Source organism: Nomascus leucogenys, chromosome 23, assembly GCF_006542625.1.
Source record: "Nomascus leucogenys isolate Asia chromosome 23, Asia_NLE_v1, whole genome shotgun sequence".
In the NCBI taxonomy this organism is placed as follows: domain Eukaryota; kingdom Metazoa; phylum Chordata; class Mammalia; order Primates; family Hylobatidae; genus Nomascus; species Nomascus leucogenys.
Window position 1 is genome coordinate 29,866,168 of NC_044403.1, and position 16,523 is coordinate 29,882,690.

The 16,523-nt window shown below is 50.4% G+C and overlaps 2 protein-coding genes across 3 annotated transcripts in view; one reads left to right on the forward strand and one right to left on the reverse strand.

Annotated features, from left to right (window-relative positions):
• The first annotated feature begins 407 nt into the window (after positions 1-407).
• Positions 408-7,706, forward strand: TEX52 (testis expressed 52). Of its 2 annotated transcripts, none has more exons than XM_030804819.1 (3): positions 408-486; positions 1,968-2,565; positions 7,223-7,706. In XM_030804819.1, the coding sequence occupies exons 1-2, from the start codon at positions 415-417 to the stop codon at positions 2,520-2,522; spliced, it is 627 nt and encodes a 208-aa protein (XP_030660679.1). In that variant the 5' UTR covers positions 408-414; the 3' UTR covers positions 2,523-2,565; positions 7,223-7,706. The 2 variants fall into 2 exon arrangements, with proteins under 2 accessions (XP_030660679.1, XP_004092216.2); XM_004092168.2 differs by having other exon boundaries at positions 1,968-2,518.
• A 5,039-nt stretch (positions 7,707-12,745) lies between these two features.
• ITFG2 (integrin alpha FG-GAP repeat containing 2) overlaps positions 12,746-16,523 on the reverse strand; it is a 32,472-nt gene continuing 28,694 nt past the window's right edge. The window contains exon 16 of the transcript XR_004028332.1: positions 12,746-13,109. The gene's annotated coding sequence lies outside the window, so the exon portion shown is untranslated. The remainder of the gene's footprint in view (positions 13,110-16,523) is intronic.

The following is a 16,523-nucleotide window of genomic DNA, read 5'->3' on the forward strand; positions in this document are numbered from 1 at the left end:
ACCTTTGCACCTGCTGGTTAACTTAGGCCTTTTGAGGGTTCCTTAATAAGACAAGCTCATGAGGGTTAGGGCCCCCTGAACATTAGGGCAGGATGGGCCCAGTTACAGGTGCTTCATTGCTACTGCCATCCCCACCCTGAGGCTTGGGAGCCAGCCTGCCCTGCTTTTCTGCCCAGCAGCAGCTCCTGTTACCGTCTTTTGCAGTCAGAACTTGAAGAGAGTGCTATCCCCTGCCTGTCTAACCTGAAAAGCAGCCAAGGGCCCAAGGGACACAAGAGCCTCCAGGGACAGGTGAGGGCCTCCTCTCTGCATCACCACTCAGGCAGCGTCACCATAGCAACCCCAGGAGTAAACAATGGTGCCAGAAAGGGCTTCCCCACAAAGCTGCCCCTCCTGGCTCTGAGGCCCAGAAGAATGGCCAGTAACCGGCAAAGATCACTCAGAGGGCCCAGTCACCCATCTCATATGGAAGAAACTTTCCTGCAGGTAGGGGGTGGCCCATCTCTGCTGCCTACCTTTTTGTACCCCACTATAGGCTGTCCCTATAGTGGGCCAGGCTTTCTTCTGGGCAGCAGACTGCCTGGCCCATACATTTTCTGCTGTCTTCCCCTTTTCATCCTATGACATTAGGAACCCGGAGCTCAGAACAGAGAGGAAATGCCTGGCTAGTGCCACATCTCCCAGCCCCACCCACTGGGGTGATCTTGTAGAAATGAGTTAGGGGCCCAAGCTCAAGAAACAGGTTGGTTTCTGCAATCAGAAAAGTCCCGGGGGCCAGGTACAGTGGCTCACACCTGTAATCCCAGCACTTTGGGAGGTCGAGGGGAACGGATCACCTGAGGTTAGGAGTTTGAGACCAGCTTGGCCAAAATGATGAAACCCTGTCTCTATTAAAAATACAAAATTAGCCAGGCATGGTGGCACGCGCCTGTAATCGCAGCTACTCGGGAGGCTGAGGCGGGAGAATCACCTGAACTTGGGAGGTGGAGGTTGCAGTGAGCTGAGATTGCACCATTGCACTCCAGCCTGGGCAACAAGAGCGAAACTCCATCTAAAAAAAAAGAGAAAAGTCCCTGGGGATGGATAGGACGGAGAAGCATTTTAAAAGAGGCACATTTTTGTTGCAGTCAGGCACTGTGCTAAGTAAGGCCATTTCATTTCACCCGGCATGATATGCCAAGCAAGAGTACAGACAGAGGGCTTAAGTCCCGCTGTCACTCAGGTACCAGCACCCTGTGTGAGTCACCGACCCTTACTGTGTCTTGCTTTCTGCATCTTTGAGATGGGGACGATAGCAATACTTACCCATAGAGTTGTGGGGGTTAAATAAGATGCATGTAAGTATTCAGCGCAGCGTCAATATGTACTTGCTGCTGTTGATTTCATGGGGGGCAGGGTGCAGAAAGGGGAAGGAGCTGCCGTTCTAGATGCTGTCTATACTAGCGTTTCAATGAGGAGTGGGAGGAAAGCGTCAGTGACGGAGAAATGAGTGTTGAGTCTGGGATGGGAAAACACCTGGCCCTGTTTTCTGGAGGACTTTCCTGGTATGTCGCCAAGACCAGGAGCAAGTGAAGGTGGGCATTTCCCTTCATTATTTCCTGAGGCCTGATGTGCCCTCTAAGGAGCACCAGTTCCTGGGTGGGAATGTGGGAACGCCAGAATGGAGGAGGGAGGTGAAGGTAAAGAGTGAAAGCTGACACTTCCCACAGACGGTGGGAAGTCAAAGCCAAAATATGGTCAATGGCAAGAGATCAAAAGATGAGTGACTGTGAAAATGATACGCAGCAGCCATAACTTCCGCCGGGAGGGAGAGGGATGGAGATGTGGCCCTGCCAGGACTTCTGTGTCCTGATGAGAATCCTGGGCTGGCAGAGGCTGTGCCTGGGAAGGTGAGCAGAGTGCCGCGCCCACCTTTCTGCACCCCTGTCTGCACAACCTTCCCCAGGCTCCCTTTTGTCTCTCCCTAGATGGTCCAAGCCAGCGAGTCCCTCCCACCCTCCCAAACGTGGGTTCAGCGTGAGTTCTTCCTCCCCAGTGAGTCCTGGGAGTTCCCTGGCTTCACCCGGCAAGCCTACCACCAGCTGGCCCTGAAGCTGCCACCCTGCACAGATATGAAGTCCAAGGTGCGTCAGCGGCTCATCCACCCTTGGAAGGGTGGCGCCCAGCACACCTGGGGCTTTCACACGTGGCTCGATGTGTGCCGTCTGCCTGCCACCTTCCCCACCCGGCCTGACAGGCCCTATGATAGCAATGTCTGGCGCTGGCTGACTGTCTCCAATGCCCACCGACGCCCCCCCGCGGAGCACCCCATTCCCCCTCCCTCCTGGATGGGGCAAAACAGCTTCCTGACCTTCATCCGCTGTTATCCCACGTTTGTGGACATGAAAAGGAAGAAGCAGGTGATTTTCAGGACAGTGAAGGAGTTGAAGGAGGTGGAGAAGCTCAAGTTGAGGAGTGAGGCAAGAGCACCCCCACTCGATGCCCAGGGCAACATCCAGCCGCCAGCGAGTTTCAAGAAGTAAGATGGCGCCTCCCCAGGAAGCCCACCCAGCCTGCCCTGCCCAGGTGACCCCTCCCTCTCTTGGGTTCCTGTTTCTAACAGGGACTCTGTCCTTCCCACCTCTGGCCATCTGAAAACCAAACTCTTTTCTGAGTGTAGCTGGAAGGACGAGGTGGAGACAAGGGAAGAACAGCGAGTGGAGGCACGGAATTTCACTAAAATCTGGGGGACAGCTATGCAGGTGACACCTGGGGATACGGAGAAGTGTGACTCAGTGCCTGACCTCAAGGAGCTTTGCAAAGATCGCTATCAAAAAAAGGCTACACATGCAAAGGGCCCAGAGTGTGAGACAGAGGGTGTTGTAAGAAAGTCAGTTATTAATGTAAAGAACTGGAGTGAAAGCTGTAGCCCGAAGGCCTGGAGTACAGTTCCAACCCCATCAGTATGGTGAGGTGCCCAGCTTCTCCAGCCTCAGCTCCCTCACCGATGAGGGGGGAGCCTCAGGTACCGACCTCACTGTGGGAGGATAAATTGAGCTAGTGAATATGTGGAAGAACTGAACAAAAGTTAGATGTTATGGGAGGGCACGGTGGCTCACGCCTGTAATCCCAGCACTTTAGGAGGCCGAGGCTGGCCGGATCACCTGAGGTCGGGAGTTCCAGACCAGCCTGACCAACATGGAGAAACCCCGTCTCTACTAAAAATACAAAATTAGCCGGGTGTGGTGATGGGTGCCTGCAATCCCAGCTGCTTGGGAGGCTGAGGCAGGAGAATCACTTGAACCCGGGCGGCGGAGGTTGCAGTGAGTCGAGATTGTGCCATTGCACTCCAGCCTGGGCAACAAGAGTGAAACTCCATCTCTAAATAAATAAATAAAATAAAAGATGTTACAGAAATTCAGGAGAGAAGGGGTGCAGCGACCTGGAGTGTCCCCGCCACAGGAAGGCCTCATGGGGAAGTCAGGGTTCAGGCTGGAAGGGTGGAAAGCCAGCAGACAGCTAAAAGCAGGGGCTGAGGCCCCTCCAGGCAGGGCTGAGAAGTTGGAGCCGACTCAGGAACTTGACAGGAGCCGCTGTGAACCCCGCAGCTCCCCCTCCCGGCCACCCTGGGAACTCACGGATGCTTCCCAACTATGTCCAGCCCAGGCACTAGACATGCAAGAGTAACAAGAAAGGGGGAAGGCAATGAAAAGGAAGGTCTCAAATTCCAATCCCAAGGGCAGGACCAAAGCACTGGGGAGTTGGAGCGGGAGGCTGTGAAGATTTTTAATCTGAAAAAAAAAAAAAAAAAAAAAAAAAAAAAAAAAACCAGGCTGAGCGCGGTGGCTCACGCCTGTAATCCCGGCACTTTGGGAGGCCAAGGCGGGCAGATCGCCTGAGGTCAGGAGTTTGAGACCAGCCTGGCCAACATGGTGAAACCTCGTCTCTACTAAAAATACAAAAATTAGCCGGGCGTGGTGGCGGGCGCCTGTAATCCCAGCTACTCAGGAGGCTGAGGCAGGAGAATTGCTTGAACCCGGGAGGTGGAGGTTGCAGTGAGCCAACGCACCACCGCACTCCAGCCTGGGCGACAAGAGCGAGACTTTGTTTCAAAAACAAAAACAAAAAAAACAACACCAAAGGGTGGTGACTTTGAGAGATCAGTCTCCTTTGTGGGGACCCGGGCTTCTCCCTGCCTCCCTGCTACCCTTGCCCTGAAGATCGCCAGTTGCTGACAGGTGCTGACCCTGGCAAAGGGGAGAAAGACTTAGAGCACTCCAGAGAGATTCACAGTGGCATGACAGTGACAGGTGGTGTTCTAAACACTTCTCTGTATTATTTAATCCCCCAGGACCTTCTGAGTAGAAACTATCATTAACCCCATTTTTTTTTTTTTTTTTTGAAGCAGAGTCTTCCTCTGTCGCCCAGGCTGGAGTGCAGTGGTGTGATCTCGGCTCAATGCAACCTCTGCCTCCTGGGTTCAAACCATTCTCCCTGCCTCAGCCTCCCGAGTAGCTGGGATTACAGGCTCCCGTCACCATGCCTGGCTAATTTTTGTACTTTTTAGTAGAGATGGGGTTTCTCCATGTTAGCCAGGCTAGTCTTGAACTCCCGACCTCAGGCCCAATTCGGCCTCCTAAAGTGCTGGGATTATAGGCGTGAGCCACTGTGCCTGGCCTCATTAACCCCATTTTACAGGTGGGCTATCTGAGCTGGACGGGTCAAGTATCTTGCCTAGCCTAGTATGATGGTTCATGCCTGTAATCCCCACACTTTGGGAGGCCGAAGTGGGAGGATCGCTTGAGGCCAGTTCAAGACCAGCCTGGGGCACCATATGAGACCCCGTCTCCACAAAAATATAAAAAAATTAGCCAGGCATGGTGGCACATGCCTATAATCCCAGCTGCAAGGGAGGCTGAAGTGGGAGGACTGTCTGAGCCCAGGAGGTTGAGGCTGCAGTGAGCCATCCCTGTGCCACTGCACTCCAGGCTGGGCAACATAGTGAGACCCTAGCTCAAAAAAAAAAAGTTCCCACAGCAGGTGGTTAAGGTGGTTAGAGGGTCAAATGGCACAGGGCCTAGCATACAGAAGGGGCTCAATAGATTGCATCATCATTGGTATGGCATGTCCCTGAGAGTAGGATCCTTGTCTCACATATTTCCTGCTGTAGGCCCAGGCTCTGGAGCCAGGAATGAAGGAATGAGTCTCAGACAAGGAATTAGGTCCTCAGAGAAGGCAGGACACATAACAGGAAGTCATGTGCCACATAATAACCTTTTGGTTAATGACAGACCACATATACCACAGCGGTCTCATAAGATTATAATGGAGCTAAAAAAAACTCCTGCCTGATGATGTTGAAGTTGTCTTAACATTTTAGCACAATTACTTCATTTTAAAAATAAATTTAGTGGACTGGGAATGGTGGCTCATGCCTGTAATCCCAGCACTTTGGAAGGTTGGGGCAGGCAGATCACTTGAGGTCAGGAGTTCAAGACCAGCCTGGCCAACATGGTGAAACCCTCTCTCTACTACAAATACAAAAATCAGTCAGGCGTGGGGGCACGTGCCTGTAATCCCAGCTACTGGGGAGGCTGAGGCAGGAGAATCACTTGAACCCGGGAGGTGGAAGTTGTAGTGAGCTGAGATCGCGCCACTGCATTCCAGCCTGGGTGACAGATCAAGACTCCGTCTTGGGAAAAAATTAAAATAAAAATAAATAAATAAGTAAAATAAAATAAAACAAATTTAGCGGCCGGGCGTGGTGGCTCACGCCTGTAATCCCAACACTCTGGGAGGCCAAGGCAGGTGGATCACCTGAGGTCAGGAGTTCAAGGCCAGCTTGGCCAACATGGCGAAACCCTGTCTCCACTGAAAATACAAAAACTAGCCAGGCGTGGTGGCGGGGCCCTGTAATCCCAGCTACTCGGGAGGCTGAGGCAGGAGAATTGCTTGAACGCAGGAGGTGGAAGTTGCAGTGAGCCAAGATCGCAGCCACTGTGCTTGAGCATCAGGGACAGTCAGACTCCATCTCAAAATAAATAAATAAATAAATAAATAAATAAATAAACAAATAAATTTAGTGTCACCAAATCACGTAGTGTTTATCAAGTCCACAGTAGTGTACAGTAATGTCCTAGCCCTTCACATTCACTCACTCACTCTCCACTCACTCACCCACTCACTCACCCACTCACTCACCCACTCACTCACCCAGAGCAACTTCCAGTCTTGCAAACTCCATTCACGGTAAGTACCCTATACATCTTTAAATCTTTAATCTTTTTTTTTTTTGTTTTTGTCCAGATGGAGTTTTGCTCTCGTCACCCAGGGTGGAGTGCAATGGTACGATCTTGGCACTGCTCACTGCCTCCTGGGTTCAAGCGATTCTCCTGCCTCAGCCTCCCGAGTAGCTAGGATTACAGGTGCCTGCTACCACACCCGGCTAATTTTTGTATTTTTAATACAGATGGGGTTTCACTATGTTGGTCAGGCTGGTCTTGAACTCCTGACCTTGTGATCCATCCGCCTCGGCCTCCCAAAGTGCTGGGATTACAGGTGTGAGCCACTGGGTCCGGCCTAGGGGCTTTTTTTTCAAATGCTGAGGTTTGAGCCTCCCTCTGGAGATTCTAACTAACTGACCTTGAGGGCAGCGTGGGTAGCTTGTGTTTAAAAGCCCCTAGGGTGATTCTAACGTGCAGCCAGGCTGAGAGCCTCTGCATAAACCACCAACAGCAAACAGGGGACTATCTGCTGAACCAGGGGCAAAGTGTGTTGAGTCATAGAAAACCGGCCACTATTCAAGCTGTGTTAAAAGAAACAAAAGTCTATTTCCTGCTGTTCAACCCAATACCGCAGGCTTACTGAGAAGAGGCAGTTATCCAGCTGAGTTGAGTTCTGTGATCTTCCCACTGTCACTGCATTAGTGGAAAAGGTTAGACTTGAAGGACAGTTAGAATCTGGATTGGGATCTGGATCGTAATATTATATACAGTATGTCAAAAAGATGGAAGGCTTACTAGCTGAATGACATTATTTCACCAGCCTGACGCCAAAACACACACATAAGGTGCAGGCCATTTGGCATAGGTCAATATCCGATTAGGCGGAGAGACGGGATTCCCTGCCGCCTGGTGGCTAACTAGCTTGTGGACAGCGGCGTCACCCTTCCCCTTTCCTGTCTCTCCACTGTGCCTGAATCTCTTCTTTGATCTCTGTTCTCTCCATACCCTTCTCCCAACAGGTACCGGCACATATCCGCTGGTGGGAGGTTTGAACCCCAGGGCCTCCAGCTCATGCCCAACCAGTTTCCCAATAATTTCGCCAGGAGCTGGCCCTGCCCGAACCCTCTGCCTCACTACCAGGAGAAGGTGCTAAAGCTGGCCTTGCTGCCCAGCGCGCCCCTGAGCCAGGACCTCATAAGGAATTTCCAAACCCTGATAAAGGACAGAACTGCCTTATCCCTCCACCATCTCTCCAAGGCACAAGCAAGCAAATCCCCAGTAAGGAAGAGGAAGAGAAGACCTGGACACTTCTAGAAGGGCTTCCAGAGGGGTGGGGACGATGGTGATACCCAGAGCCCCAGGCTCCAGTGTTCTCAATCAACGCTCCTTCAGCAAGAGGCCCTGAGGTAACAAAAGGACTCTGGCTTCTGCAAAACAGCCTCTCCACCATCCTCCCAGCCTCAAGCCACCTCTGTACCCCAGGCTATTGGAGAATCAACTCAAGTTCTAAATTGTTATATTTCTTCCTTGGAGGACTCTCAGCGAAGGTGGGAGGACTGAGGCCAGGCGGCTGGGTAGAGCAGGGAGAACAGAGAGAGGCTCCAGTTCCTAAGGAGAGAAGTGGGAAGGAAGGAGTGTGAGTGTGAGTGTGTGTGTGTGTGTGTGTGTCTGTTGGGGTGGGGGAAGAGGCGCTGTAAGAAACGTGGATAATAAGAAGCTATCTCCACTCTCATAACTCACTGGGAATGAGGCTGGGATTGGTCAGGGTATAGAAAGCCTCTTAGGCAAAAATAACCACAATGCCACCCCCTCCCTGGACCATTTGATGTCTGGACAAAGACCAGACACAGCTGTGCTTGGTTGCAGGGCCCCATGCAGGGTTTGGAGGAGGAGAGGTCAGGTCAGGGCTGGTGCTGGAGAACGGGAGAGTCAGGCCCCAGGAAGGCTAACCAGGTCTCAGCAGAGGAACAAGAGTAGAACAAAGTAGAACTTCAAGGTAAAAGAGCGGTCTCTCCACACCCTGTTGGGGATACCTGTCGGGGGAAGGGTGTGGAGGACTTATGCCAAAACAGCAGTCAGCCCAGAGGCCTTGGGCCTCAGCTTTTTCTATCAGGGAGTCAAAGACCAGGGGTAAAGTAGAGGCAGGCAAAGCAACAGTCAGAATGATGTTGGCCTTGGCTGGGGTGGAGATGGTTGGGGAGGGCGATGGGAAGGTGGCTGGAGGGGAAGAAGCTGAAATGGTGGGGGCCCTACCTCACCTCCTCCCACCCCCATCACATCCCCACATTGATGGTCGCACCTGCTGGGCTCCTCTTGGCCTCCTGCCCACGGCCTTCTTTGTCTCCATTTCTCTCAAGCCCTGCAGGCACCTGGGAATCAAGACATCACAGGGTTCTAGTGCTGCTTTAACCACTAAGCCCCAATGTGGCCTTTGAAAAAGTCGCTATTCCCTCTGGCTTTTAGGTTCCTCATCTGCCCAAGGGGGGCCATTAGTTTATAAATAAATGGAATAAATACAAGAATATAGGTGAAGGACCTGCAAAGTGTGTAGCCCACTGGCGGCCCTCCAGAAATGAAGCTGTCAATCAGTGTTCATAGAATAAAAATAATAAGTAGATAGAATATTATGTAGCCATAAAAAGAAATTGAGTATCGATAGATGCTACAGTGTGGATGACACTTGAAAACATCACGCTGAGTGAAAGAAACCAGACACAAAAGGCCACACACATATTGTATGATTTCACCTATGTGAGGTACCTAGAATAGGCAAATGTATAGAGACAGAAAGTTGAATAGAAGATATCGGGGCTTGGAGGAAGGGCATGGGGAGTCACTGTTTTGTTTTTTTTTTTTTTTTGACAGTCTTACTCTGTCACCCAGGCTGGAGTGCAGTGGTGTGATCTCGATTCACTGCAACCTCCACTTTTCGGGTTCAAGCAATTCTCCTGCCTCAGCCTCCCGAGTAGCTGGGACTACAGGCGCCTGCCACCACACCCGGCTAATTTTTTGTGTTTTTAGTAGAGATGGGGTTTCACTGTGTTAGCCAGGATGGTCTCGATCTCCTGACCTCGTGATCTGCCCACCTTGGCCTCCCAAAGTGCTGGAATTACTGGGATTACAGGCGTGAGCCACCGCGCCCGGCCAGGAGTTACTGTTTAATGGGTTCGGGGTTTCTGTTGGGGATGATGAAAAAGTTCTGAAAACAGACAGTGGTGATGGCACAACATTGTGAATGTACCACCTCATGCCACTGATTTGTGTACTTATGAATGATTAAAAGGTAAACGTTATGATATGCATATTTTACACATTAAAAAATTTTAAAAAGAATACATGTTATGACATGGATAAACCTTGAAAACATTATGCTGAATGAAAAAAGCCAGACACAAAAAGCCACATATTGTATGACTGCATTTGCATGAAATGTCTAGAACGTGCAAAGCCACAGAGCTAGAAGGTGAATGGATGCTTTCCAGATGCTGAAGGAGGGGAGAACTGAAAATATTTTGGGCCAGGCGCGGTGGCTCACGCTTGTAATCCCAGCACTTTGGGAGGCCGAGGCAGGCGGATCACGAGGTCAGGAGATCGAGACCACGGTGAAACCCCGTCTCTACTAAAAATACAAAAAATTAGCCGGGCATGGTGGCGGGCCCCTGTAGTCCCAGCTACTCGGAGAGGCTGAGGCAGGAGAATGGCGTGAACCCGGGAGGCGGAGCTTGCAGTGAGCCGAGATTGCGCCACCGCACTCCGGCCTGGGCGACAGAGCGAGACTCCGTCTCAAAAAAAAAAAAAAAAAAAAAAAGAAAAGAAAATATTTTGGAACTAGACAGGGGTACTGGTTGCACAACATTGTGAATACGCGAAAAGCCACTGAAGTGTACGTACACTTTAAAATGGTAAATTTTGTGTTTTGTGAATTTCATCTAAATTAAAAATAATGTAACACATCGAACTCTTGTAGAGAGTTTCTCAGTTTCCTTCTAATGCCACGTCCATAATTGTCTTACAGGGTCCTTCTCTTTGCTCCTCTCTCCATGGTGTATGTGAGTGTGTGTGGGACGGGGTGTGTGAGGGCAGAATTGAGGGGTGAAGGAGCGTTTCCTGAGTGCTCCACGGGAGTGCCGGGGCTCTGGGAATTTACCCATTCTCCTCACTCTGGATTAGGAATGAGGGTGGAAAGGAGTGGTTCCCTTTACATAGGATCCAAAAATGTCAGAGCTGGGCAGCCATTAGAAAACACGCCTAATGACCTCACACTTCAGACGGGCAAAGCGAAGCCCGTCGAGAAGGGACCACGAAGCCAGGCAGCCTCCTGGCGAGAGGACGGGAGGGGTCTGCCGGAGCCAGGACTGCAGGGCCTGTGCTATCATCCGCTTCTCGGGCTACTTGCCACCTCACAGCGAGAGGCCCTGGGCATGGTTAGAGGGTCGGCAAGAAGATTTAGGGAGTGGGAGGAAGAAAGCCATTGGGATCCTTGAAAACAAGCTGCCTACTCTCTGGCCTTAAGCTAGGGGCGGGCAGAAAGGAAGCTGCACTCACACAGGCTCCTGCCCCGGCAGACCCTGCCCACCCAGAAGCTCCCAGCCTCAAGTCAGGACTTCACCCTGCCCCACCACCTTCCAGCCCTGCTCTCCGGAACAGCCTCTGCTCTGCAGCAGTATCCAGGCTCTCCTGTTTATCGGCCAGAGACACAGAAGCAAGGCATCTGGCGCCCCCTAGCTCCAGCAGGCCATGGGGGTCTGCGGGGGAAGCAATAGCAAGCACGCGACCTTCCGGTCCTGGGGACCCCAACGAGACAACCCCCAGCCAGGCAGGTGCAGTGGTGCGCACCTGTAGTCCCAGCTACTTGGGAGGCTGAGGCAGGAGGATTGCTTGAGCCCAGGAGTTCCAGACCAGCCTGGGGAATACAGTGAGACGCTAACTCAAAAAAAAAAAAAAAAAAAAAAAGAAAAAGAAAAAGAAAATAACCCCAGCTCAGCCTACATACACTTGGCTGGCAACCATGAACAACCTCCTTACTCCATGCCCACACACGAATGAACCTAGAGGTCCTGAAAGCCTTTGGTGGGGTGGTGGTGGGGGGATCTCTGTATCTGTATCTGCCTAAAGATCCACTCTTTCACCACAGCTGGAGTGCAGCTCTGAGAGGGAGGCAGGGGTGAAGGCATGGACACCCCTTCCCCCCACATACTTCACTCCCCAGGACACCCTGTGCCCTGCTGAATGCCACCAGCTTCACGGACAACAGTGAATCCCAGCAAAGGAAGTCTTCCCAGCCATTTCCGGGCCAACAACTCCCCTCCCTCCACCTCCCCCTTTCCAAGCTTGATCTTGGTGTCATGAGCTAAGTTGCTGACGCAAGTTCCTGAGCTGCTGGGAGCTTGAGGAATGGCTGGGGCCAGGGAGTCTGTAAGCTGTGGGGACTGGGAACCCCTGGGGGACCATACAGGGCCACCCACGTTGCCAGTCATGCCCTGCCAGGGTTGTCTCATCTAATTACCATGCCTCAAAAAGCCCGATAGCTGCTCCTTGAGATGACAAACTCGAGCCAAGATCCCCTCTGCAGACAGCCCCCAACTCACCTTCCAGCTTCCCTGGGACCCTCCAGGCTTCATGTCACTCATCGCTGCGTCACTTGCTCAGAGCCCTTGTCTTCACGCCTCTTTTCCATCACTGAGCCCTGTCCTTAGTTGTGCCGCCACCGATTCCATCACTGAGCCCTGTCCTTAGTTGTGCCGCCACCGAGCCACACACATTTGCTCTTTTCATTACCCAGTGTAAATAGTGGCTGCTGCCTAATTGCCATTCCAGTTAGTGGTTCCTGTGGCTATTCACATAGTTGCTCAGCTTATGTTAGTCCCAAGCCAATTCATTGTGTCAGTCCCAGGGCAGAGCCTCACGAACGCCTCCATGCTTGTAAAGAATGTTGCTGCATCTGGCCATTGTCCAAATTCCAAGACAGGAATTTCGATGTGTGGCTTCCCTTAGACCACCCTTATGTTTACTGGGTGTTTATTGAACACTGACACTAGGTATCACGACATGGTTCCCAAACAATAGTCAGTGACTTCTTTAGTCTGAGTATCACTAGGAAGGGGAGGTCGTGTCCAAGGGTGCCAAGTGCAGGCCCACAGCTTAGGCAAGGAGGAGGGAAAAAATACAGGGGAATGGAAGCAGGAAATAAAAAAGATAAACAAAGAGGGAGGGACGGGAGTGCCGAAGGTAGGTCCTGTATGATTTCCGTCTTGGAGATAGTAAACGGAGGCATACAATTTACTATTATTTATCGTTATTATTTTGAGACAGTGTCTTGCTCTGCTGTCCAGGCTGGAGTGCAGTGGTGTGATATTGGCTCACTGCAACCTCTGCCTCCTTGGTTCAGGTGATTCCCCTGTCTCAGCTTCCCAAGTAGCTGGGATTACGAGCGCACACCACCACGTCCACCTAATTTTTGCATTTTTAGTAGAGACTGGGTTTCCATATGTTGGCCAGGTTGGTCTCGAACTCCTGACCTCAGGTGATCCACCCACCTCGGGCTCCTTAAGTGCTGAGATTACAGGCATGAGCCACCGTGCTCGGCCATGAGTTGGAATTCTTGATCAGGCTCCTCTGAGTTCACCATGCCATGCTCAGGCTGCTTTCATCAACAGAGCCAAAGCACTTGACCTCTTCGTGCCTTGGTTTTGCCATCCATGAAATAGGAAAATAATCCTAGTGTCAGAAATATAAAATGTTGTCCTTGCCTGGTAGCCTTTGGAAGATCCACCTCTTTGGGATGATGGTTGGGAGGTGTGCTCTCCTGGCAGCACAGGGTGCCTGGGGCCCTCGCTGGACAGGAGAATTCTGGAAAACAACCTCATTCCTGTCTTCAGCAGATCTGACAGGCCCAGAGGAGAAAGCCTGAAATAGAACTGGCTGCCCTTAACCCTCCACGGGTTCAAGAGAGCTGTTTGTCTAGCTCTGAATAACCCATTCTATAAAGAATATTCCAGGAATTTCCTTATGTGGCAGGGCACTGGACTGGGTGATTTCACTGGGCCAGAGGAGCTTCTCCTCTCCATCCCCACCAGCAGAGACAAGAATTGGCACTATTCAGCCTTGAGGAAAGAATGTTGAAAAGATGGAAAGATCTTTGAAGGCATGAACGGCTATGACAAGGAAGGTGGGATACAGTTCATCTCTAACTCTGCTAGGCTTGGATAAGAGGGCATGAACTTTGAATATAGCCACGAGGACTTAGATTTAAAAAAGAACTTCCTGATAGAATTGAGATTCTATCAGGATAGAGGAAAGGAGCTGTAGAATCTATTTAGATCAGTGCTCGCCAACAGAAACAGAATGCAGCAACATCTATCATTAAAATTTTTTGTTTGTTTGTTTTGAAACAGGGTCTCACTCTGTAACCCAGGCTGGAGTGCAGTGGCATGATCTCGGCTCGCTGTAGCCTCTACCTCCTGGGCTCAAGCAATTCTCCTGCCTCAGCCTCCCAAGTAGCTGGAACTACAGGCACATGTCACCATGCCTGGCTGCATTTTTTTTTTTGTAGTGATGAGATCTCACTATGTTGCCCACGCTGGTCTTAAACTCCTGGCCTCAGGTGATCCTCTTGCCTTCCAAAGTGCTGGGATTACAGGCTTGAGCCATGACTCCCGGCCTAAAACATTTCTGTTTTTTTTAAAAAAAGAAAACAAGACTGCGTGCAGTGGCTCATGCTTGTAATCCCAGCACCTTCGGAGGCCGAGGCAGGCGGATCACAAGGTCAGGAGATCAAGACCATCCTGGCTAATATGGTGAAATCCTGTCTGTACTAAAAATACAAAAAATTAGCTGGGCATGATGGCACGTGACTGTAGTCCCAGCTACTCGGGAGGCTGAGGCAGGAGAATCACTTGAACCTGGGAGGCAGATGCTGCAGTGTGCCGAGATCATGTCGCAGCACTCCAGCCTGGGTGACAGAGCAAGACTCTATCTCAAAAAAAAAAAAAAAAAAAAAAGAAACAAGTGAAATTAATTTTTATTATTACATTGTTATTATTATTATATTATTGTTTTTATGTATTTTATTTAACCCAATAGATAAAAAATATTATCAATATGGGGCCAGGCACTGTGGCTCATGCCTGTAATCTCAGCACTTTGGGAGGCTGAGGGGGGTGGATCACGAGGTCAGGAGATCAAGACCATCCTGGCCAACATGGTGAAACCTCATCACTGCCACCAGGCGTGGTGGCAGGTGCCTGTAGTCCCAGCTACTCAGGAGGCTGAGGCAGGAGAATTGCTTGAACCCAGGAGGCAGAGGTTGCAGTGAGCCTAGATCATGCCACTGCACTCCAGCCTGGGTGACAGGGTGAGACTCTCTCTCCAAAAAAAAAAAAAAAAAAAAAAAAATCAATATAAAGTAATGCAATTAATTAGAAAATAATTCATGAGATGTTTCACATAGTTTTTTCTATTGTTTTCAAAATCCAGTGTGTGGTTTATACTTGCAGCATATCTCAGTTCAGACTGGCCACATCTCAAGGGCTCAACAGCCATATATGTCTAGCAGTTACTGTATCAGACAGCATGAGTTTAGCATCACCAGTAATTGTCTGACACCCAGTGGTAAATGCAAGGTGTGGTCTGGTTTTATCTAAAGACAGAAAGTGTTTTAGGAGGCCTTTGTGCCTGAGGGCTTATCAAGCTGGAAGGCCAAGGGAACCTTCGTTTTTAAGCCCTTCTCTGCCCCTTCATCATTGCTAGAAATATTAAAAAACCAGAGCCCTCTGGCGAGTCTGAGAACACACTCAGTGGTACTCCGTGTTCTCTGTTCTGCAGAGGGAACCCAGGCTCTGGCAGCCTAACAGATTCAGTGGGATGGGCACTGTGCCAGGGCGATTGAGCAGGGGGATCCAGGACAAGGGCTGGGTTGTGGTATAGACAAGTTAACCCTATTCTCTCCATAGCAAGAGATGATGTTTAGTAGAGATGATGTTCTGTACTGCCAGTCTGTTGTCTTGCAGATGTGAGTGACTGGCCATAGGAGGAGACGGGCCTGACAGAGGGGATGGAGAAAAGCCAGTCCACCCCCTCGCCCCAGGCGGGTTTGGGGACACAAGGAGGGCAATCCCAGACTACCCTGTCTTACCTGCACTCTTCCCTGTGTCTGTGGCAATCCTCCAGGTGTCTGCATGGCCCTCTCCATAGTGACCTATGTGTAAATGTCATCGCTTCTAAAAGAGCCACTCTGCCCAGCTCAACTCCATCACTTTCTATTCTTACCCTGATTTTTTTCCCTTTTTCTACAAAAAAAAAAATTGTATTTGGATTTTATTTAGAATTTTATTTATTTATTTTGAGACGGAGTCTTGCTCTGTTGCCCAGGCTGGAGTGCAGTGGCGTGATCTCGGCTCACTGCAAGCTCCGCCTCCCGGGTTCACGCCATTCTCCTGCCTCAGCCTCCCAAGTAGCTGGGACTACAGGCGCCCGCCACCATGTCCGGCTAACTTTTTGCATTTTTAGTAGAGATAGGGTTTCACCGTGTTAGCCAGGATGGTCTCAATCTCCTGACCTCGTGATCCGCCTGCCTCGGCCTCCCAAAGAGCTGGGATTACAGGCGTGATATTTAGAATTATATTGAGTTTATGGACAAATTGGGGAAGAAATTAAATCCTTTTTTTTTTTTTTTTTTTTTGAGACAGAGTCTGGCTCTGTCTCCTAGGCTGGAGTGCAGTGACGTGATCTCAGCTCACTTCAACTTGATCCACCTCCCGGTTTCAAGCGATTCTCATGCCTCAATCTTCTGAGTAGCTGGGACTACAGGCATGAGCCACCACACCTGGCTAATTTTTTTTCATATTTTTAGTAGAGACGGGGTTTCACCATGTTGGCCAGGCTGGTCTAGAACTGCTGGCCTCAGGTGATCCACCCACCTCGGCCTCCCAAAGTGCTGGAATTACAGGCGTGAGCCACCGTGCCCGACCATCTTTATGATATTGAACCTTCCTACTCATGAACCGGGTAGATCTCGCCATTTTTTTGTTTTTTTTTTTTTAGATTCAGGGGGTACATGTGCAGGTTTGTTAGAAGGGTGCGGTGCATGGTGCTGACGTTTGGGCTTCTATTGATCCTGTCACTCAGAGAGTGAACACAGTACCCAACAGGAAATTTTTCAGCCCTAACTCCTCTCTTTCCTTCCCTGCTTTTAGAGTCCCCAGTGTCTATTGTTCCCATCTTTGTGTCCATTTGTACTCATTGTTTAGCTCCCGCTTATAAGTGAAAACATGCAATATTTGGTTTTCTGTTTCTGTGTCAATTTGCTTAGGATAATGTCCT